Raw genomic sequence first — 25,014 nt, forward strand, 5'->3', positions numbered from 1 at the left:
ATTCACTTTAAAATTTATAAAATGTTATGTAATATAACTGGTTTCAGAAACATGATGAGACAGAAATTTAGTTTTCTTTTTGCTCCAACGCTATGTTGCTTTCAGTACATTTCAAAGAATTGCATTTGAGATTTTGCCATTCCAGTTGCATCATGCAGCATTAGAACTCAAGTGGTGCATGTCCTTGTAGGTATCTGAGTAGAGAGGTCACCAAAGTGAGTTCTTGGAGCTTAGATTGGAAGAAAAAATGAATGTTGAGGGGGAGAGGAATAATGAAATTTGATAGGGGTGGTATTGGCACCCAGAAAAACATTAATGCAAGTTGCCCAACTGTGTTGTGGACTATCGTCTGCTTCTTACCAGGATTAGATGTCCTGTTTGGTGTTCTGAAACAATTAAGAAATTCTGTGTGGGCAGCAAGGGTGATAGTTAGGGAATGCCTTTGAGACAGAAGCCTTTGCTCCTCACTCAAAAAAATGCAAGAGGGTCCTCAAATGCAGCAAACCTGGTTTACCATGTTTAGAAGTAATCCATGCAATACACATTGCCATCTATAACAAGAGACTCCCATAAGACCAGGTTTACAGTGACTTAAATGCACCACTACTGTATCTACCAACTATTCCATGAAGCATGATTTCCAGGTGAATTTGGAAATTCTTGCTCAAGAGAAAAATTTGAGGAGTATAAAGAGGAACAAAAAACTGCAACATGACTAGTAAATTTTCTGATTTTGCTCATGGCAGATAGGGTATGAATCTAAAACATTATTCTCCATGCTTGGATGGCCAGTAGAGGCAAGGACTTATATGTAGCAGCTGTGAGTTAAAAGCTACATTTTAAAGGATTCTACAAAATAGGATGTTTGGAACAAAAATCAAATACAGTGGTACCTCGGGTTACATACGCTTCAGGTTACATACGCTTCAGGTTACAGACTCCGCTAACCCAGAAATAGTGCTTCAGGTTAAGAACTTTGCTTCACGATGAGAACAGAAATCGGGCTCCGGCGGCAGAAGGAGGCCCCATTAGCTAAAGTGGTGCTTCAAGTTAAGAACAGTTTCGGGTTACGTACAGATCTCTGGAACGAATTAAGTACTTAACCCAAGGTACCACTGTAGGCATTTCCTTGGACTGTCAGTGTGGCTACAATTAGGTGGTGAATGTGGTTATGATTACTAGGATGTTGTATGAATATGCAAACATAAGGAAAATACTCCTGCTGCATCACACCAAAGGCCTATCTATTCCAGCTTCCTGTTTCCCAAAGGAAACAAGATGCTATGTTATTTTAACAATGTAGGCTTAAAGTGGATTCAGACAATGTGTTTAACAGCCCATTAATATGGAACTGTCTTTCCATTAAGGAATAGACCTTGTATGGCTATTTACTGTTTTATTAAATGCAGGTTAGGGACGCGGGTGGCACTGTGGGTAAAACCTCAGTGCCTAGGACTTGCCGATCACATGGTCGGCGGTTTGAATCCCTGTGGCGGGGTGCGCTCCCGTCGTTCGGTCCCAGCGCCTGCCAACCTAGCAGTTCGAAAGCACCCCCGGGTGCAAGTAGATAAATAGGGACCACTTACCAGCGGGAAGGTAAACGGCGTTCCGTGTGCTGCGCTGGCTCGCCAGATGCAGCTTGTCACACTGGCCACGTGACCCGGAAGTGTCTGCGGACAGCGCTGGATCCCGGCCTATAGAGTGAGATGAGCGCACAACCCTAGAGTCTGGCAAGACTGGCCCGTACGGGCAGGGGTACCTTTACCTTTACCTTTAAATGCAGGTTATCTTTTAGTAATCATCATGTGAATGGTGTGGTCCTCCAAATCCATTCTTTTGCTGTAATCCTCAACAGGGAGGATTCTTCTGAAGCACTTGTTTCTGGATTAGTGAGACTTGCTTCCACATAAATAAGATTAGTAATTTCAGCTAAGACTTGTGACAAATAAGAGGGACGCAGTGGCGCTGTGGTCTAAACCACGGAGTCTCTTGCTTTAGACCATAAGGTGATCCAAAGGTCAGCAGTTCAAATCCACGTGATGGGGTGAACTCCCATTGCTCTGTCCCAGCTCCTGCCAACCTAACAGTTTGAAAGTACACCAGTGCAAGTAGATAAATACGTACTGCTGTGGTGGGAAGGTAAACAGTGTTTCCGTGCGCTCTTGCTTCTGTCACAGTGTTCCATTGCGCCAGAAGCAGTTTAGTCATGCTGGCCACATAACTCGGAAAGCTGTCTGTGGACAAATACCGGCTCCCTTGGCCTGAAAGCAAGAAGAGCATCACACCCCATAGTCACCTTTGACTGGACTTAACTGTCCAGGGGTCCGTTACCTTTACATTTTACCTACATTACAAATAGAAACATCCCAGTATAAACTATGATGGAAAATGTAAGAGCTAAAAAAAGCATCCTAACTGGATTAAAAATAGATCTGTGAAGTACATTGACTAGGTTACAAAGCTTATCACAATATGTTCTTTATAATTCAGCTATGAAGAGATTTGTAAGCTGATCTTCCATTTGGCAGCATTTTAGCCTTCTACCCCTTTAACATGCACATCATGGCAAGTGTAAAATGATCAATAAGCGACTGTGTCAAACAAGGTTATTCCATGAACCACCACAGGCTCTGAGCTGATTAGCTTCCAAGATCAGATGTAATGTGTTGGCCATAGATGCAAGGTTATGGAAAGGGCCTAATAAACAATCAAATGGAGTTTACTTTCCATCAGAACCTTTTGAAATAGGATTACCAGGATTGCTTCACAATATGCTTTTGCAGTTTTTTTATTTACTTTTGCTTTTTGTAATCTTTTTTTGCGCCTCTGACTTCTAGCATCCCCCTCCCCACCTACGGCCATTAGGGGACAACATAGTTGGGAAGCTGCCATGGCCCAAGTCCCAGACAGCAACAGCTGACTGGAGCCCTGATTGGAGTTCCCAACATTGTGTCTGAATTTTCTTTATCACTGTGTGTATGCTCCTCAGTGCTCATAAGATTATCAGCTAAGGGAGGGCAGCAGCAACAGGGACTACCACAAGAACCAGAGCCTTCTCCCTCTGGGTCCATCAGGTAGCAGCAGGAAAAAGGATGAAGAGCATGAACTGCCACATGGCATGCCCAGAGAGAGAGGGATGTTGGTGACTTTTGCTGCAGCTGCTTGTCACCTTTATGTCTGGACCCACTGAGTAGTGGACACAAGGAAAATAACAGCTGTAGAGAGAGTGGGAACACTCTCTACCTTAAAGCTAACCCATGTTTTGTGAATGGACCAGTGGATCAAGGGGCAAAGAAGACAGCTGGCAATACCTCAGCCACCCACCCAAACAAAGTTCTTTAACTAAAGGAGAGCCTAAGCAATGTACAGTGGTACCTCGGGTTACATACACTTCAGGTTACAGACTCCGCTAACTCAGAAATAGTACCTCGGGTTAAGAACTTTGCTTCAGGATGAGAACAGAAATTGTGCTCCAGCGGCGCAGCGGCAGCTGGAGGCCCCATTAGCTAAAGTGGTGCTTCAGGTTAAGATCAGTTTCAGGTTAAGAATAGACCTCCGGAACAAATTAAGTACTTAACCCGAGGTACCACTGCACTATATGTGGGGGTTCCCTTACACTTTACCTGGAAACTGCAGTTGCTGTCAGCATGTGACACCTCTGCTCAAAGATCTGCACTGGTTAACTTGTTTCAGTCTGTGGAACCAGCACTGCTTGCTTACAAATGTCAAATAATATCTGTGCTTGTAAGAAATTTGTACATTGTGTGGCAGCTACACTTTGGAACTTCCTGCCTATTGACATCAGGCAGGTGCCTTTGCTGAACTCTTGTTTGCACCTGCTTAAAACATTTTTGTTTACACAATCCTGTCCAAACACATGGATTAGATTCTAAACAGTTACAGGTATGACAGAATCATTGCTATATACATATAGTAAACTGGGAGAAAAATAATATTCATGAAGGTCTATCAGAATTACATTCTTTTTTTAGTCTAGCAATGTGAATAAAATGTTGAAACCTTAGTCAAGCATAATGTCTTAGGGTTGCTTTGCACATGCATTTAACATATATATATATATATATATTTGCTTTCGTAGATTTTCACGGGTACAGGAATGCAGGTTTTGGTGTCCTCGGGTGTCTTCCCGTGTAAAAGTTGGGGTGTCTAGGCGACGTTTCGACGAGGTCTCACTCGTCATCTTCAGGCTGGTGCTTTCGGCTTCTTGTTACTGGAACAGAGCAGGATCTCAGTGTTTGAGTTCCTATAAATACTGTTGAGGGGGTGTGGTGTATAGCCTCCAATGTTCTGGGCAGAGAGGAAGTTCCCAGGCTAGTGTGCCTTTTCTTCTTTTGTTCCTTAATTACTCAAGATATCCCTCAAGTAATTAAGGAACAAAAGAAGAAAAGGCACACTAGCCTGGGAACTTCCTCTCTGCCCAGAACATTGGAGGCTATACACCACACCCCCTCAACAGTATTTATAGGAACTCAAACACTGAGATCCTGCTCTGTTCCAGTAACAAGAAGCCGAAAGCACCAGCCTGAAGATGACGAGTGAGACCTCGTCGAAACGTCGCCTAGACACCCCAACTTTTACACGGGAAGACACCCGAGGACACCAAAACCTGCATATATATATATATATATATATATATATATATATATATATATATATATATATATATATATATATAATGTTGCTGGTCATGTTAGCAGTCAAATGCGGTTATTTTTGGTCATGTGACAACCAGCAGAAAATAAACATGTGTAATTAATAAAAAATGCCATTAACACCAAACATTCACATTTTTATTAGGCATGCTAGTAAATTAAACACACTGACCAAGGTGTAACTAGTTTTAAATGCCCAAGAGTTTCTCCTGAACTGTGTTCACCCCCATAATACATGGTCACCTGTTTTTGAAACCTAAAGGAGTATACTTAAAAAAAGAAGCAGCGCTTTTGAGTGTGTTTCAGAAAGATACCTACATCCAGCTGGAATAAATGAGCTAAAAGGGCACGGCTAAATAAGTACCCTCTAATTTTTACTTAGTTAGCCCATGTGACCTTACACATAGTCTGTTTTGGAATGCTTGAGAAACCATCTGTTCTGTACATGGTAAATGTTAGAACCATATACAGTTTCTGAAGAACAAAGGTGGCAGCACATGCATGAGGTCTTTTCTTTTTCTGGCACCCAAGTACTTCCCAGATGAAACTTCAGTAAGTGAGTGGAACCTGTTCTCCCATTTGCCCTCTTAGCCTTTCTAAAAATACTGCAATCCCCAAGAAGAAGCTATTTTGGGAGATGCATCTGCATGGGTATACCCTTGGGAGGCTTAGTTTTGGCATGCGCACATGTGTCAGTTTCACATGGCTTACATAGCTCGTACTGTGCACACTTATTACAAGCGTCTCTGTACACAGACTCGAGAGACAACTCCTGGATCTGGGAACCACAAAGCTTTTGAATTTGTAGGCTGAGTTTCTAAACGCAGGAGGAGGGGAAATGTTCTTTTAGAAATGTTAATGGGTGTCTGAAATAATTCATTTCAGACATCCACACGCCAGTTCCTCAGCTTATTGGATCTGATTTCATAAAACCTGGCTGTGGTTTCTCTCCGGGGACCTTAATGATCTTGCCACTTTCAATAAACATTTATAGAAACTGCCAGCTTGCGGACAAGAGAAACTCATATGAAAGACTTTATCTTCCAGAAATATTGAAAAGCAAAAAAAATTAAAAATCCTCCAAAAAAAAACCCCACCCCTCCCACCTTCACGAGAAGATTAATAGAAACTGTCAAGATGTAGCCTTCAGTTGATAACTGGAATTGAATTATAGCGCAAAGCATTTGCATTACACAGACATTCTGTTGGCACCTCTGGTTTATTTTGGGGGCGGAAATGCAAACAGGTTTTGAACGTGGACCAATAAGACAATGGGCGAGAAAACAAAGAAACTTTGAGAGACAAGATGGAAATTAAGCTTGTAAACTCCGTTCAGCGCGCATGTCATCCAGGAACAGAGTTATGTAGCACTCATGTTTGCACTTCTAAGAAATTTCCATTTTTTCGCATTAAAAAATCCAGATATGAAGCCGAAGCTGCCTTCTTTGCCAACCTGAAACTATCTGACTTCAACATCATTGACACACTTGGAGTTGGAGGTTTTGGAAGAGTTGAGCTGGTAGGTAACAGTTCTCTTTTTAACATGTTAACTCTGCTTTGTGGGTTTGCTTGTGGGGGGGGGGGAGAGGGGATTGGGAAGGATACTTATCTTTTCCTTGTTCGGTACCCAATGAAGAGAAATATTGGTGAAGATAAGGGTGTAAAGCTGTCAGTCACTACAAAGCAGTGATAAACTTTGCAGTAGTGAGGAAAAAAATAAATCTGAATAAACTCCTGTCACTGCCTTTGTAAGTCTGGGTTTTTCATTCTCCAGGGTACCTTGTATTTAAATAATGTGACAGCTGGGGGAACAGGGGAATTTTCCAGCCAATATATTGAAATAAGGACTCACGTGGGCTGTGGTACAGTTTCAGAAATAATGCAATATTTATCATTTCCTCATTGCTATTATGTTTGCTCTGCTCTAGGTATTTGCAATTAAGAAAAAAAACAACCATTTTCCAACTTGTAATAGAATTATGCAATAACCAAAATAGCAATTTTAATGTGCTGTTGTTGTTGCTTTAATTTTATATATTCTGTTTGCATTCTGTTTTATATGGCTTTGTATGGTTAGGTCCCGTGGGAATTTATGCTGGAGGCATGTGATATATATATTACACAAAGGTTTATGTTGAAGGCATGAGATATATATTACATAAATAAGTAAATAATATTGATAGAATTATATTGACCTTTAAATATATATAAAATGAAGATACTGGTGATCAATATGTATTTTTTTTTCTATACATGTGTATGCATCAAATGTATAAGAAGAGAATATATTATTAGTTGGGTGACTCATTTGTGAGTAACAGATTTATAGCAACAAGGAGGACTCCCTGATACGTGACACCTGTCAGACTCTTAGGAACTCCTTTAAGTTATGTACAGTGCAGTAAACAGGTTTTCTGCTGCCTTTCCAAAAATAAAGGGATATCCCTTCCATAAAAGCAAGGCAAGCAAGCAGTCATGCCATTAACAACCTTTTATTTGGATTGACTTGCAGTTTGTGAGCACAATCCAGAGATGTACACACAGTACACCCATAATTATTTGTATTTAAAGTTTAAGCAGGCGATTGCTATGAGCCAAAGAATTTTGCAGCTAAGGATGCAATACTAAATGCACTTACCAGGGAAGAAGTAAGCCTCACAGAGTGGGAGTTACTTCCAAGTAAATATGCATATGATGGTGCCACAGTTCCTTGAACAACAGCTCATACAATGCATATTGAAACAGACGGGGGTTCCAGGTGAGATTGTGATATGGCATTGGGGGCCTGCCATTTGGGAGGGATGTCTGGCATTTAATTGGGCATGCCCGGTTCATCTACCTTGACTAAGAATAATCTCAGCCAACCTAACTACAGGCATGTGAAAAGAAAACGCTAAGCTAAAAGACTTCATATCAAGCAAGTTCAAGAACTTTGGAATGGGTTAGACCACTGTGAAAAGTGGACCAAACCAATTTCTTCTCCATTCCCTGCCAAGCACCAAGTTACTGTGCAGTGACAGGTGTAGAATGTCATGCACATCTGGTTGGTCAGTATGCAAACAGGATGCTGGTCAAGGTGGGCCACTTACCTGATCAGCTTGGCTCTTCTTATGTTCTTAGAGCTGTATTTTTTATTTCTCTGGAAAAAAATTAAGTAAAAAACAGCAACACATTGCTTAAATGCTGTTTATAGCACTAACTTGACTTTTGTGGTGGGAATTCTTCCATCACCAAGGTGTAACTTTGCTATCATGTAATCAGTGGTAAGACTGAAAACCGGAATGTCTGTGATTCAGAGCTAGTACTGGCTAGTGGGCTGTCAAGAATGCACTGGCCTACAGTTTAATGTTCAGATGTGGCTTGTTATAAGTACATGGATAGTGCTCCAGATACCTTTGTGAGTGCCAGTTGTTTTAAGAATGTGTTCCCTGGACCAATTTAGATGCAGGTACATGTCCATTAAACGAGACAGACATTTAAATAATTGTCAATTCAAGGAAGATTGGAATGACATTTAGGAAATTTGGAGTTTTCCTCAGCATAAAAGGCCACATCATAGTAAGCCACATCATAAAACTTAATGCAGTGAAAAGTGTGAGCTATCTTATGCAGTAATGGGGTCCCTCCTATATAATTTGGTTGTCTTTATGAGTTAATAGACATTTCCAGAAGACTTGTATTCATGGAATTCATGGAGTTCCCTGGGTGGTTTTTTGTTTTAAGAAATCTGGCCTTAGTCTCATATTACCCTATCTCTCAGTAGGTACTATTTTAGTCCTGTTCTTCACCTCAAATGGCTGGTGGTGTCCATAAGGATCTTGCAGAAAGAAACAGGAAGAGATTTGTTCTATTTTCAAGCAAACAGTATAAACGGCTTACAGAGTTGGGTTTTTAGTGAGAGTAATTAAAAATCTATCTCCACACATCCTCTAAGAACATAATGAAATTTGCAAAGTGCTTAGAAGCCTATTTTGGCATCCAGTGGAATATAAATAAATAAATAAATGCCGGTATTAATACTGATAATTCAAACAGAATAGCCTTGGTAACGTTGCCTTTAGAAATCAGGTTTTTGAAATATGGGTTAAGTAATCATACAAAGGACTGCAGGGTTTGTAACTCTGGCCCCTCAGTATTCATTCCTATCAAAGAACCATAGAAAATAACCTACGCCTTTTGCCCCCTTAGTCTGTTTTTGTAAATAAATAAATAAATAAATAAATAAATAAAGGTTGTGCATAAAAATAACAGTTTAAGACGCCCACAATCTACACCAGGCATAGGCAAACTTGGCCCTCCAGATGTTTCAGGACTACAACTCCCATCATCCCTAGCTAACAGGACCAGTGGACAGGGATAATGGGAAAATTGTAGTCTCAAAACATCTGGAGGGCCGAGTTTGCCTATGCCTGATCTACACATTTATCAGACTTAGTGACCTCCTAACAGCCACCATCATAAATCTCCACTGAGTCTGCCAAGTAAGTAGAGGCTATTCCAAGAAATGTCCAGCTCATGTTTCTGCCTAAGATGAAATAAAAGGAAGCAATATAAGATAGCCAGACATCCTGTTTTAACAGCTATAGCGCCACAGAAATAAACAAAGTCATTCTTGTCTTTTGACTAAGAGATGAGCTACACATTACCTTCCCTCTGGGAGGATGTTTCCACACGCTGACTTTTTTTATGCCTGACTCTAAGACCTCATACATTGTGCCATACGGAACATCTCTTCTGTAAAGTACATAGGCTGTAATGCAAAAAACTAAAATCTACCCTTTAGCAGGAACTACTTCAATGAAAGACAGGAAATGAACAAATCTAACTGGATAAGACCCTGCTTATACATTGAAGACAGTTGTCAGCTGCTGTCAGAGGAAAGCCAGGTGCTGGGAACTAAGAGTTGAGTCAAGGATGAGGGCCAAATCCAGGAGGCAAAGCTGAAGAACACGTCAGAGTCCAGATAGGAAGATTTTATACTTTGTCCTGTCTTGGAAGAACCAATGGGGAGCAAATCAGAGCATGGGAAGTCCAACAGTTCACCGCCTAAGAAGATTCTCTCAGCTTCAGCCATGTTGGCTCATTACATGGAGTAGCCAAAAATAGGAAACCAAGAATACCTGGTTTTAGTCCCAACGGGGCCTGTTAGCTATCAACAATTATGAATGCAACTTAATATTTTCTGCATAGTGGCTTCCAAACTCCCTACCCACAGTGAATCCTGTCTTCTCCAGAGAACTTTAGGGCGTATTCTAAACTACACACTTAATTCCTAAAGGGTGCTGGTCAGGCCTGATGGGCCTTATCATTCAGGTTTTCCACCTCTTTTTGTCCTTGTAAAAACCAGGGAAAAAATGTAAATAAAAATTAGATGCAATTATGTATTACTTTATTCTCTAAAAGCATTGTCAACTTGCCTTGCATGAGTAAATATTGAAACCCACATTTCACTAACTGTGTCTGGCATAAGCCTTTAGTTAAACTACATGAAAGACACACTAGCAGTGGGTTTCCATTGAGGCATCACACTGCCAAGATCCTTCCATATGAGCACACACTTGGAGGGAGATTTTGATGGTAGCAGGGAAGTAGCAGTCATGAGAGCCTAATATAAAATATTATCCAAAGGATCAAGTTGATGCTAATTGTCATTTGCTCTTGATGCATGAGGTTCACTGACATGTGCCAAAGTTTTGAAAGCTGTGGGAAAGTTATTTTGTTGTTGCTCCTGGAAAAGAATCCTCCCAGCAGCTGGATCTAGGCTTATTTCAATGTATAATCCAAGTTTTTGAGTTGGGTGCAGGGGGCTCGATCTCCTATTGATAATGAATGTAGGGTGTTGAAAGCAAGACAGTATGATCTCTCTGCCTTCCAATGGGGACCTGACCAAGAACTAATTATTATTATTATTTGTTGTTGTTATCCTGCATTTCCACGATTAAGCATCCAAGGCTGCTAACAACAATACAATGCAGGTTTATCCCATGTCCCAATGAGATAATGGTGATCCTAGAGCAGGCATGGGCAAACATGGCCCTCCAGATGTTTTGGGACTACAGCTCGCATCATCCCTAGCTAACAGGACCAGTGGTCAGGGATGGTGGGAATTGTAGTCCCAAAACATCTGGAGGGCCAAGTCTGGCCATGCCTGTCCTAGAGTGTATATCCAGAAAAAAAGGGAGTGCATATACTGCTCCCCCATGCATTGATGTACTATTAAGATCACCATCATCCTCATGGACTCTTGAAGCTAAACAAAAGAACCTTATTACTGAAGTTGACTACTGCTTTTTAGTGGCTTGCGTTATATGTTTTTATAGTTTTATTTTTTAAACTTTTATTATGTTGTAATTGTTATTTTGTATTGTTCGCAAAACTTGGGTGTATAATTGTGGAAAGGTGGGATAAAATTGTTTGAGTATATGGCGGGGAACACTTTTAAAGTTGAGAATATTTATAGAAAGACAAAAAAGAATCATCAGTGAATACAAAACATATCTGAAGCTTTTGGACACTTTGGCAGAAATTATAGTCTGTTCCCCAAGCCCTGTCAGTCAGAACTATTGATTTGGAAATGCTTTCCGTTTACCACTGTTCTTGTGGGTCCATTATATAGTGGCTGTCTGCTGCAATACCTATCATTTAAGCATAACATATTGCTATCAGAGAGGTTCTGTTATTGACTTGCTGTGTACAGATCTTGTCAGTACATTGGTACAAAGCCCAAGATTCCACTTCAGTATATCATTTCTTCCTATGCTTTAAAACAGGAATAGGCAAACTCAGCCCACCAGATGTTTTGGGTCTACAACTCCCATCATCCCTGACCACTGGTCCTGTTAGGTAGGGATGATGTGAGTTGTAGTCCCAAAACATCTGGAGGGCTGAGTTTGCCTATGCCTGCTTTAAAATATCTACTCATATGCCTTGTGTAAATTAGCATGTGCTTATTAAGATATACTTTATCCATCAGCTTATTTTGTGTGTGCCCAAAATAGTGCCAAGAATGTGCACTGACTTCCTATGGCTTTTCAGTCACAACTCATAGTGGTTGCTTTACATGCTTTTGAAAACCACCTTCTCCTTTCCCTTAAAATCAGCGGAGTTTCTTTTTTACAATGTCACTGGTGCTTCAAGTTCAAATAATATTTCTTCCCCACCCCCTTCTCCACACATATACATGCACAAAATTATGATAGAGGAGCTTTTTTCTAACTGCTTGTCTCTGTGGACTGCACTACCCACTCAAGAAGGCCTTGCAATATATAATACTTCTTATCACCCATTGTAACAACAACACCTATAGGTAAAAATGTGTGTGAGAGAGAGATTCAGTTCCTGGATTCCATCTTTTTGTCACACCAGTATGGCCAAGAAATGAGTCACAGGACAGGACTGTCTAGAATGGATAGAGGCAGTCTTGCTTTTTCCGTTTTATGGTGCAGGTTTATCCCATGCTCCAATGAGATATCCTTATATTATAAAAATATTATTTATACCCCGCCCATCTGGCTGGGTTTCCCCAGCCACTCTGGGCGGCTCCCAATTGAATATTAAAAACACAATACAGCAATAAACATTAAAAACTTCCCTAAACAGTGCTGCTGCCTTCAGATGTCTTTTAAAAGTAGGATAGTTGCTTGTTTCCTTAACATCCGATGGGAGGGCGTTCCACAGGGCAGGCACCACTACCAAGAAGGCCCTCTGCCTGGTTCCCTGTAACTTTGCTTCTCGCAGTGAGAGAACCGCCAGAAGGCCCTTGGCGCTGGACCTCAGCGTCCGGCTGAACGATGGGGATGGAGGCGCTCCTTCAGGTATACAGGACTGAGGCTTTAAAGGTCAGCACCAACACTTTGAATTGTGCTTGGAAACGTACTGGGAGCCAATGCAGGTCTCTCAGGACCAGTGTTATATGGTCCTGGCGGCCACTCCCAGTCACCAGTCTAGCTGCCACATTCTGGATTAATTGAAGTTTCTGAGTCACCTTCAAAAGTAGCCCCACGTAGAGCTCATTGCAGTAGTCCAAGCGGGACTCTGGCGAGACAGTCTGCGAGCAGTTATCCCATTCAGGGCCAGGGAGTCCCCCACACCTGCCCACCCCCTGACCCCCAAACAGTACTTCTGTCCTGTCAGGATTCAACCTCAATCTGTTAGCCGCTATCCATCCTTGAGAATGCTTCTTTCCCTGTTCCCATAAATGCATTTGCAGAGAGTTGGTTGGACTCACGACTGAAGGACTGAAGGAAAGTATGCTCTTGTGCCTATCCTCCAATGAATTAATACTTCTCAAGTGGTGCCTAGGCATCACTTTTATCTTTACAAATGAAGACCTCTACACGTGGCCTGTCAGAAGTACACATACACTTTGTGGATCCATTAATTTAAAGGAGGGTTTGAAGAAGTGGGGGCCCACTTAACTCTCCCAACACAGCACATACCAGGGCAGGTGGTTTACATTGGTTAGGATGCTGTGTCCTATAAAAACTGTGCCATTCTGCAGAGCAGTAATCACTCTTGACCACTCTAAATGTTCTCAGAGTGAATAGAGACATTCAAAAAAAAGAAATGCATGTAACCATACTATGGAGCATAAGCTCATGAAACAATGTAAGTTCATACACCAGAGGGCCTAGATCATTAACTTACATCCTGTGGAGACAAATAATTGTGAATTAGCTGATTGCAATTTCTTCATCTAATCAATATTCAAAGGTTACATTGATGAAATGAATAGCAGAATTCTAAAAGATTGTGAGCATTCAGAGTATCCTTTGCTTTGATATGTCCCTTTCTTCCCTCTCTAAGATAATTACAGTGTTTTGTGCTTCCTGGTCTGCTTGCTTGCTTGCTTGCTTGCTTGCTTATTTATTTATTTATTTATTTATTTATTTATTTGGGCTACATTTTGGAATAAGTTAAGCACTTTTCAGTCCCATTAATTCTCCCCTTGAGACAATTTCAAACTTAAATTGTGTAACCTTCATTGGATTGTGGCCTTCATTTATCTTTTTAAGCTTTTTACTAACTTAATCAATGGATGAGATTCAGTTATACAATAGAGTTTAAAGAGCAAACCCAAGCAAGTATTTGAAGCAGAGAAAATAAGGCAAGACATGCAACTCTTAATTATTCACAAGTGTGCTCAGGAATTCCTTACTCCAAAACCTGTAAAACACCATGAAGCTTTTCAACGGGGTGGTTTTGTTTGTTACTTTGCTTCCGTCATTTGTTAACTCTCCAGCAAAATGAACATTTATTTAACAGTTGATATAAAAAAGAAAAAGATCAAAATATATCTATCATTGTTTGAAATGATACAAGAAAAATGTCAAACCTTGTATGCAATTAGTGTAGCAACCTAGGACCAACTGCTACAAGGAAACATTTTATATGAAGCTGAGTGAACCATACACATGTCAAGAAAATGAAATGGGAACTTCAGGAACAGCGTGGGAGAATATTCTGCCTAATTTTAGCACCTCCTGACCCAAGTGATCTTATGTGCAGTGTTCAGCAAATTTAATCAGGTACAAAATTAGTTGAAAAATAAAATTAGAGCCTGACTACAAGTCTAAAGCTCCAAGTTATTCATTGTAAGACGAATGTGATAAATACTTTGGATAAGAATTAGGAAAACAAAATAATACCATAATGTTGTGTGTAAAACAATCAAATTAAGTGATAGTACAATCGGTGTAATCGGAAGTCAACTTTATTTTCTCTTAATTCTCTTTCTTTTCTTTTTTCTTTCTGTTCTGTAGATTAGTAATAGATAACAGTAATGATTGATGATGTATAGATTGTATAGTTGTGTGTTATTGTATTCTGAAGTGAATTATGGTGGGATGTTGTTTAATTTAATGTTGTTGTTTTTTAAAAAAACTTACTCCTTGTTTCTAAGATATCTCAGTGAATATGTACTGTACTTATGGGAACTTTAAGAACTGAGCATTGTTCATGTGGAAGAGTGATCAGATATGAAAGGGCAGACTTTACAAATTGGCAGTACTTCATCTATTCCTGAATCAGTTTTAGAACATGATGTGATGTCTGCATGGAATAGGCCTGACTGGTCTGTATCATAGTTGTTGGATTTTTCATATAATTCATAGAGCCCCGTCATACGCAGGATTTTTAATGTGGAAATATTGGTTGAATACATGTGGTTTGAGATTTTCCTCAGCTGAGTACGTGCTCATGCAATTGCTTCTGTGCATGTCTTGATCCCAATCTACACTTCCACTCTGTAAGTTGACAAGTGGGTTAGATGCAGAGGGTTTAAAACAAATAGCATAGTATATCTTTACCTCATGGGGGTAGGGTATATTGTTGTTGTTGTTATTTCTGCCATTCACCCTAAGGTCCCAGGGCAGATTACAACATTAGAACACAATATTTAAAACAGTTGCAGAACAACTTCCAGTCATGGAAATAAGGTTGATCTTAAAAATATGCATCTCAAATGTCAAAAGCCAGGGTAAAGAGGCATGTCCTCAGCATTTGCTGGAAGCCAGAGGTTCATCTGGCTGAAGTTGCCAGATGAACCTCTGTGGGGAGTTGCACAACTTAGGAGCTATATACTTACGCAGTTACAGTATTCTTAAGAGACCTGAGTCCATGTCCAAGGCTATATCTAGGACTTAGCAAGGCTATAACCTGCCTCCATTATGCTCCAGCACATATTCTCCATGACAACAAAAAAGAGGATCAAAATTACCCATGGCAGAGAGGTTAAACTGAAACCAGTTCTCCAAATGAAACCTGAATCTCCCAGAAGTGAGACTGTTAACTTCAACAGAAAAACACACAGATAGTTTTAATCATGATTCCCCCCTCCCCCCCCAAGGATATTCACTAGTCTGTTTAGTCATTGTTGTACAACACTATTATTTATTTATTTTTAAAATCTATAGCCCTCCTTTCAGTCAAAATTTTCCCACGGTTGCAGTAGTACAAACACAGACACTCCGGCTCATGCATATGCCTTAAATCCAGTAGCTTTTAGTTCCCTGGGCAATGACAGAACCAGGACAGGTTTTCCCTCTTACTCTGCAGTCCCAGTGTTCTTTCTGGTAGGGAAGGAGGGGAGAAGCAAATCCTCTGCAACTTCTCCTTCTCTGGCCAAAGGATAGGGCTAAGCTGGTCTTTCCTTTGCCATGTTTTTCTTCCTAGAACGCGAAGGGATGCAGCCTCCCTAATGCCTTAGGTTTCCTGTCTACAATGTGATTCCCTCCTGCTCTGCACTCCCAGACAATTCACTCCCCCATGCTCCTTCCTTCCAAACCACAGTTAAGCTTGTCAAATCTATTTTAAACAGTGGTTTCTGAATCTATAAGATGCATAACTTGTGAGACAGAGAAAAAATAGAGGTGCTCAAAGCATGGTGACCTCTTTCACTTTGTCTGGCAACAAAGTTGATTAGTAGGTCAGCTGAGCATCTGAAGAAAAAAAAAAGAAAATGGACAAAGATGTCCAATTATTTAAATTATTTAAGATATTTGGGGGAGAGAAGAGCTAATTTCCTGTTGTCATGGAGATGGGCCAGAAATTTATATAACCTCTTAGAATTGAAGTTTGTAAGGTTAGGCAGGCCAAATCTTTCCCATATACATAAAGACGAAATATTCAAAATTAGCTTCAATCCAGTTTCCTAAAAATGGGTGTAAATCAGTCTGGAGGCTGATCAACATCTTTCTTGCACTTTGTATTTGCAGCAAGCAGCACGTACAGGGTGTTAAGAATGCATGTTGTTCTGCACATCCCAATCATGGATACGTGAGTAGTTTCAGAGGTCCAGCCGTACCTTGAGTTTGGTTTCCTTGGAATGAGGATTACTTGAGCCTGATTTTATTCACACAGGTTTGTATTCATATAGGCTAAGCCTAATGTGGGAGGTTAAGAGCATCAACATTCCGTCAGATCCTACGCCCCCATAATGTTTCTTTTGTTGGTATCTGCCTATCTTGGGAGACCAGGACTTCAGAAGCACTGAACTGCTTAACTGTAACTTGTAGTGAAGGAGTTTGCTCCAGGAAGGAAAAAACCTGTAGCAGGAATGCATAACCCATGGCACTCAGGATGCTGTTGAACTCAAGCTCCATCAGATCAGCCCTAGCAAGCAGAGCCATCAGTCAGGAATAATGGGAGCTGTAGTTCACAACATCTGGAGATGCTGCAGCGTCTTTGCTCTCCAGGGCAGTCTTTCACTACATAGTTAAGCAGTTCAAATACTTTGAAAAGGATGGGTTCCCCATCCCTGGGCTACAAGGAGGAAGTGCACGTTCATGAAGCTGGCTCCCATTTTTTCACTGTAATTAGCAGGGAACCAATGTTACATCTTCATTGGCCTGCTCTCTATATGTATCAGGACCAGTTACAATGTCCCCTAAAATGTGGTTGGCTGTTTTTGTTTTCCCTGGCCAGCTTGCATGGCCAGCAGGGTCAAAAAAATGGGCAATGAGACAATCCACATAACTTTTGCGGAGATGCCATAACACACAAAATTCAGCTGATCTTGTCACCATGAACATAGCAACCTGAGCAGGAATACACTGTACTGACCACATGCATTGGCTAAATAAGGTTCTGTGGTTTAGTTAATTATCCATGCAGCATTTTAGGCATGATGGTGTTTGATGAAGCAAGGCATTTCAGAAAATAAAAAGGACACAGCTTTTCTCATGTTTCAGCTTGTGCTGGCTAATTTATTTTTAACCAAGGATTCGTTTTGCTCATGTCATTAGTCTGCAGACCATTTCCCCCTCCCTCCAAGAGAGACAGAGACCCTCAGTTCTATTTGTGTGCCTCATGTACAGTTATGCTGAAAATATCAGTGTGGGATTCAAGCACCAAGGTTACTTTTAGTGTTTCATTATGCATGAGAGAGCATTCATTTACGAGAATCCATAAAGATTTTGTTATTCAGTTAATGCCCTGCAGAAATAGACCTTATGTCCAAACAAAAAGATATTTAGCAGAAACTGTAAAATGTCTCCTAAACAGGGTGCAGAATATGCAAATAGAAAGATACACAAAGGCACGAATTGAGGCCAATTCGAAATAAACTGCAAAATAAGCACATTCTGTAAAGCCTTAAAAGATTATCCAGCTGCAGGATTTGGGCCCACTATCACAGAATTTGGAATGTTACAATGAAGAATTTAAGAGTTTTTAAATGTATATTTGAAGGGGAAAAAACCTTTGCTTGTGAGCTTTCCATTTCCCCCCCTGCAGACAAAATGTTCATAAAATCATTGCTTTATTGAGTCTACACAAGAAGTTCCACCTATAATGACCCTAGACACAGACAGCGTGTGGATGTTTGTCGGAGACATCAATCACTTTTACTCTTTGCCCCTAGAAAAAGCGACAGAAGTTCTTTACTTATGTATGACACAGTTTATTTAAGATTGATGAATTCTAATGATATCAGGAAACTTAAGATAGATAGCACTCCTTCAGATTACTTAGATTTTCTGCACATTGCTTGCCAGGAATCCACTTTCTGCAAAGGTTCCTGCCTGTTTGAAGAAAAAAACTGCTTTGTTTCAGAAAAGCCAGTTGAACGGGGTTCATTTCTTTCTTGTTTCAAAAGCCTGGTGTGCTTAAACTATTACCACGACTGTCGGAGCAACTGTGTTGTCGCCTTTTGTAAAAGGAAAATGGACCCTATGGAATAAGAGGCAATATATTTTTCTGAAATTCTGAAATTCTTCAATCTGGATCCAGCTAGAAGTCAGGTTCCTAGAGGAGACTCGTGTGTAAATGAATGCTGAATACAGAATTCCCCACTCCAGTCTAGCAACCAAGATGCTACATACAGAGGCCAGTAAACAAAGAGCTGGAATCCCTGGAAATCTGGAAGAACAGAGCACTGGATGCAGCTCTGCCCCAGCTTCTCTTTCCTGTCAAACAGTGGGATCCAAGCTTCTTTCACTGACCAGGCTATGTGTGCACACCCTTGGCTGTTGCACAAACATTAGGATGGATCATGGCTTTGGAGTTTCAGTATTATTTCATTTCTGGTGTTTGAGCTTTTCCATTTTTGGCTATCAGTTTCAATCCATCATGGAACTAAGCATGGGATAAGGGTCATAGTTCAGTTGCAGAGCAAATGTTTGCATGCAGAGGTTAAATCCCCAGCATCTGCAGACAGGGATGGGATTGTCCCCTGCCTGATACACTAGAGAGCCACTGCCAGTAAGTCTAGAGACTCTAGTCTAGACAATACGGAGCTAGATGGTCCAGAGGTCTTATTCAATATAAGGCAGCTTACTGTGCTCTACCAATACTCCTAGGATGACATAACTACCCTATTGCAAGGAAGAACCGTTCTGCTTTTCACAAGGTTACACTCATTCATGCAGTGCTTACATTTATGACTGCAATTGATGTAATAATGTGTAGTTTTGTTGGTCAGCTGGAAGGAAAATGTTTTCCTTCAACTTCCCACTGTTGGAAGTTTTGCATTTATCCTCTATTTTGTGTGTTATGTCTACAAAGCTTTAAAAATTAGTACTGTATTTACTGCACAATCCATTTAGCATTGCCAAATTGCCCAGGCTCCTCTCAAAATTATGCATTCAATAAAAAGAAAACAGCTGCCAACATGAATAATTTCAAACAAAAGCAAGTACGCCATCCAGGCTAGTAATGCAGGCATTACAAATAGGATTTGTTTTCTTTTGTCATTTATTTTTATAGCTGAATAGTTCTGCGACAACCAACCAATACATAAACAGAAAATCACTGACAAACCCTATAAAAACATATATTTTTTTAAAAAAAAATAAGCATCACCCACCTAATTTGAATTGTGTTTGTTTTTATCAGGCTGTGTGTATTTTGGTACCCCATATAAGCATCCCTCACAGTCCATCTGTACTTCGTTTACTCTGGATTATAATGAATTTTTGTAGTTGTCTGAATGGTTTTCAGAGCAATAATTTGCCAGCTGTATTATGGTGAAGAATCAAGTCAATTGGGGAATGACCCAGTAGCCTCTTTCCTCAAGCAGAAAGGAGGGCATGGAAGAGCGCTGTCTAGGAATGTGTCCTAATTCTGCTATCCCTCACTCTGCCAGCTCTGAACTGCTGTTGAATGTTCAGCTGTGATATTAAGCCTTCTCATGCCATAGGACAAACACAGATGGAACTTTTTAAGAACAATGGGATTGGTTCGTAAGCATCTTCATTACATTCAATTCATACAAACTTTTTCTGTCCCAAGACAACTTCTGAAACTACCACCTCAATCCAGCAGCTCCATAGTACATATAGCTCTCTGCATGAGCTGTCCAACTCGTTTTAATGTTGAGGAAGGCCCCAGGAACCCCACAGGTATTTCATTCCTAGCTTATGTGCTTTTCAAATGTTAAAAAGAGGTTCACTTAGAAGCCTTTTAAAAACACTTTGGTTTAACTCTCCCATTGAAATAAATTGGAAACTTCTTAAAAGTTAATGTCTATTAATTTAATAGACATTATTAATAGACAATGTCTATTAATTTAATAGACATATGAGTTAATGTGCTCATCAATGGTTCCTCTTCATCCTGGAGAAGAGTGATATGTCTATTAATTTAATAGACATATGAGTTAATGTGCTCATCAATGGTTCCTCTTCATCCTGGAGAAGAGTGACTAGTGGGGTGCCACAGGGTTCTGTCTTGGGCCCGGTCTTATTCAACATCTTTATCAACGACTTGGATGATGGACTCAAGGGCATCTTGATCAAATTTGAAGATGACACCAAACTGGGAGGGGTGGCTAACACCCCAGAGGACAGGATCACACTTCAAAACGACCTTGACAGATTAGAGAACTGGGCCAAAACAAACAAGATGAATTTTAACAGGGAGAAATGTAAAGTATTGCACTTGGGCAAAAAAAATGAGAGGCACAAATACAAGATGGGTGACACCTGGCTTGAGAGCAGTACATGTGAAAAGGATCTAGGAGTCTTGGTTGACCACAAACTTGACATGAGCCAACAGTGTGACGCGGCAGCTAAAAAAGCCAATGCAATTCTGGGCTGCATCAATTGGAGTATAGCATCTAGATCAAGGGAAGTAATAGTGCCACTGTATTCTGCTCTGGTCAGACCTCACCTGGAGTACTGTGTCCAGTTCTGGGCACCACAGTTCAAGAAGGACACTGACAAACTGGAATGTGTCCAGAGGAGGGCAACCAAAATGGTCAAAGGCCTGGAAACGATGTCACATAGAGGAGGGAGAAAGGTTGTTTTCTGCTGCTCCAGAGAAGCAGACACGGAGCAATGGTTCCAAACTACAAGAAAGAAGATTCCACCTAAACATTAGGAAGAACTTCCTGACAGTAAGAGCTGTTCAACAGTGGAATTTGCTGCCAAGGAGTGTGGTGGAGTCTCCTTCTTTGGAGGTTTTTAAGCAGAGGCTTGACAACCATATGTCAGGAGTGCTCTGATGGTGTTTCCTGCTTGGCAGGGGGTTGGACTCGATGGCCCTTGTGGTCTCTTCCAACTCTATGATTCTATTACACCTGAATTATAGATGACCTGCCATTTTTCTTTTCTTTTTAGGATTTTTAGTTTAGCTGTGAAGCCATTAGTTGTAGGATACTTCTGGTGGCCTTAATTAGTCTATTGTAGAATAAAGCCCCCCTCCCCCCCTCTCTCTCACACACACACACCAACCAACCATACATGTGAGCCATTTCCACATGTATCTCATCCTAGCTCTTAAAACCAAACTGCTGAATTGCTCAAGTTTGCTCCTATTGAAGAAAATGTCAATTGAATTCAAAAGAAGAATCCAGGCATAAAGCCTTTTTAAGCGATCAAATTGTCTCTCTTTTGGTGACTGTAAAGAAATTGAAAATGAAAGAGAGTTTTCCTCATCGACTGCAGACTGGTGATATCAAGTCATCCCAGAGCACAGGGTTGTTAAACAAATCAGCTTTTGGTCTGGAGTTGCATGCAAATGGATATTACTTGAGCAGTGAAGTTGCTCTGGAAGTGTATGCACTGAATTGTGTTCAGGTGAACAGTTTCCTTTCCAGGATTAATTTTAAGAAAATGTGTTCCTCCAGTTAGTAGAAAGAGGTTGTACAGAAAGGTGATTGGATGGTAACTGCCTCATCACAAATCTACCTTTCATTGCCACCATTGCCCACTTAATCCATGGGGCAATTTTCAACTTTTTCATTCTTCTTCTTCTTCTTAAAAAACTAACATGATGAACAAACATCTAAAATGAGTAATGGTGTTTTTGGGGTGTGTGTTTTTTGTTTGTTTTTTAAAAGGGGACAGCCACCAGAAGTATGTGAGAAAGCAAATGTTAGAGAACTGAATAAGCAAATTTCTCCAAAGTATGTCTGTTTAATGGATTGCAAATGTGGTTTTGCCCCAATGGAGGGGGAAATGTAGTAATTGGGGCCTGTTTAAAGTTGTGTTTGTATGCACTCTGGTAATCATATTATTAGTGGGCCTGACCATTTGTGACCTGGGCAAGGTGATCAAGAGAGAGATGGCTAGACAGCTTTAGGCGTTCTTTTGGAGATAGACAAGGAGAGTGTGACTGTTGATTCTCCCAGATCTCTCGGTAGTGTTCAGTTCAATTGACCAATGTATGTTACTAGATGGGCTCTGCAGGGTGGAGGCATGGTGATATGGTGGCTCTATTCCTAACTGCAGGGTTACTTCCGGAAGGTGGGATTGGGTGACTTTTGCTCTGCTCAACGGCAATTAAGCTGTGGAATACCTCAAGCCAGTGGGAGTGGTAATCAGGGGATTCAGAGTGTGGTGCCATCAGTATCTACTTCTAGCCATCTGAATCAAGTGAGCAGGATAAGGGCTAATAAACTGGATCCTGACAAGATACAGGTGTGGGTTTGTGGTTCTCAGCTCCAGGTATCAGGCAGATGACATACTCTAGAAGGGGTTACACTTGGAGGTATTTCTAGGCCCAGCTGTGGACTGGGTGACCTCAGTTGCTTGAAGTGTGTCTAGCCCACTTTGGCTGGTCAGCCAGCTGCAGCCATTCCTGCACAGAAAATCCACAGGAGCCCATCCTCTGGTAGCCTCTTGATCTGATTACTGTGATGACCTTGAAGATGACATGAGAACTGCAGCTGGTGTGGATAATAGGGATTATAGGGTTTGTTTTTTGTTTGGTAAACATGTTTTTAATATCAGTTTGAAGTGCACATATATCAGAGAAGCTCATCTGTTTTGTTGGAACTGATAAATTTCTGAATTGAAATCAATGCTAGCATGTGGTTCATTGCAAAAGGCTCTGTAACTGAAGAATACATGATGCGAGGAGACAGGATGCAGTTGGTGAGCATGCTGGAAAGGGAAGTTTGCAAGTCCTTCCAACAGTTTGAGACCAACTATTCTTGTGTGTGTGTGTATAAATATGTGGCCACCTATTTTGTGTTTGTACTTTATAGGGTCCAGATATTAAAATATATCAACGGTATTAACTTTTATCTTCACTTGTAGTTCAAAGTTCAGCATTTTAGCTACTTGAGAAGTCATTATGTGCCCTGATTCCAATCTGCCATTTTCTCCCCCCCCCCCCTTAAGGTCCAGTTGAAAAGCGATGAATCAAAAACGTTTGCAATGAAGATACTAAAGAAACGCCACATAGTGGACACAAGACAGCAGGAGCACATCCGCTCAGAGAAGCAGATCATGCAAGGGGCTCACTCAGATTTTATTGTGAGGTACTATTATGGTTTCCCTTGATAAATCCTTACTGGTTGAAGGTTGTATCTCAGCGTTAGAGCATTTGTTTTGCATGCAGAAGGCCCCACCACACTGTCTCCAAGTAGGGCTTAGAGAGACCTGTCTGAAATCCTGCAGAGCTGATGCCAGGCAGTGTTGGCGATACTGAGCTTGAAGGCTCTGACCTACCATAAGGGTGTGTTCCTATGTGTGCAGATGGAAGGTGCTTTTCAACCCCACTTGCAGTGTTTGATTAAACATAGATTATTCCTTATGTGTTCTAAACATTACAGCTGACATTCAAACGGCCTGAGGCATCAAATGCAATGCAGGAGTTGTGACGCACAGCTTTGATTTATACCAATACCTTGATAATCCAATCTCAAACCCTTTCAAGGAAACTTCAAAAGCATGGGAGAACATTCAAACAGGGGACGGGAACACTCCCTCCATCCCTTCTTCGCTGGCAGTTTTGACAACCTTAGCAAGAGAGGGAGGAAGGGGTGGAGCAAGCTGTGCTTGTGCATGTGTGCATATTGTGTGAATTATCTTTTATTCTCTCTTTATGTACGATTTATGTGAGAGTTGCAGTGTAGTCTGTATTTGAAGGTAAAACCTAGCGCAATATAAAACTTCCAAAATAACAGATCAAAATACAGGAAAATATATATATGCATTTTATTAGTAAAGATACAAGGCATTTTTCTTCCAAGCGGACTCAACATAAGATGGGGGGGGGACGACGACAAGAATGCTAAGCTTTAAGCCCCATTGCTGTCCACATCACTTTCAATGAGTTGGAATGTTAACTTCTGCAGCCAGGTGGCTCTCTGCCTGTATAGGCTGCCCTATACAATGTTGCTGGATGCATCTATTGACTAAGTGCAATCATATGCATGTTGACTTAGAAGCGAGGCCCACTGAGTTCAATGAGTCACATCCAAGCAAATGGGCATAGCATTATAGTTTCAAAGTATCAAAAATATCATCCCTAAACTCTCTGGAGATCAGTACTTCCTTCCTGCCCCCTAGATTATAATAATAATACATAGATTATATTGATTAAAATGTTCAAATCCTAGTATTAGTATTATTAATTAAATTTGCTTAACACCGCCCGCCCCCCGTACCTGTAGATCTCAGGGCAGTTCACAACATAAAATTACAGTTTTCTTCTCCCTCTCGAATAGGCTATACAGGACGTTCAAGGACAGCAAATATTTATATATGTTGATGGAAGCTTGTTTAGGTGGAGAGCTTTGGACAATTCTCAGGGACAGGTAAGGGAAACTGCATCATTCCTTTGGATAGGAAATGAAATTCTTCCAGCATACTGAATGGTCACTCTGAATTAAGAATTAGTGAGAAAAAACTACTGATAATAGGGAGAAAGTTAGTAACCAGCTTCATTAACATAATAGCACAACAAAGGGAAGAAGGGTATAATAATTATTTATCAAAAATTACTTTACTTTTCTCTCCTTCAAAAAAATTTCAGTAGTAAATTCCTAGCCTTTAGTAAAAAAAACCCAAAAAACCACATACACAAACACAAACACATTCAAATTGCAAGGTGCTGGGGTTTGTTTATTTACTTATTTTAAAAAAACCCCTTTGAAATGCTTGTAATTCTTTTT

At 40.6% G+C, this 25,014-nt stretch overlaps 1 protein-coding gene across 9 annotated transcripts in view; it reads left to right on the plus strand.

Moving 5' to 3' along the window:
- PRKG1 (protein kinase cGMP-dependent 1) overlaps window positions 1–25,014 on the plus strand; it is a gene marked incomplete at its 3' end in the record, with an annotated part of 657,581 nt that overhangs the window by 614,797 nt on the left and 17,770 nt on the right. For all 9 annotated transcript variants that reach the window (XM_081912963.1, XM_081912964.1, XM_081912961.1 and 6 more), the window contains 3 exons: window positions 6,096–6,192; window positions 23,237–23,376; window positions 24,568–24,657. In XM_081912963.1, the coding sequence (XP_081769089.1) occupies window positions 6,096–6,192; window positions 23,237–23,376; window positions 24,568–24,657 (327 nt within the window). The remainder of the gene's footprint in view (window positions 1–6,095; window positions 6,193–23,236; window positions 23,377–24,567; window positions 24,658–25,014) is intronic.

This window comes from Podarcis melisellensis, assembly GCF_964234715.1.
Source record: "Podarcis melisellensis genome assembly, chromosome: 5".
NCBI classification, from domain to species: Eukaryota; Metazoa; Chordata; class Lepidosauria; order Squamata; family Lacertidae; genus Podarcis; species Podarcis melisellensis.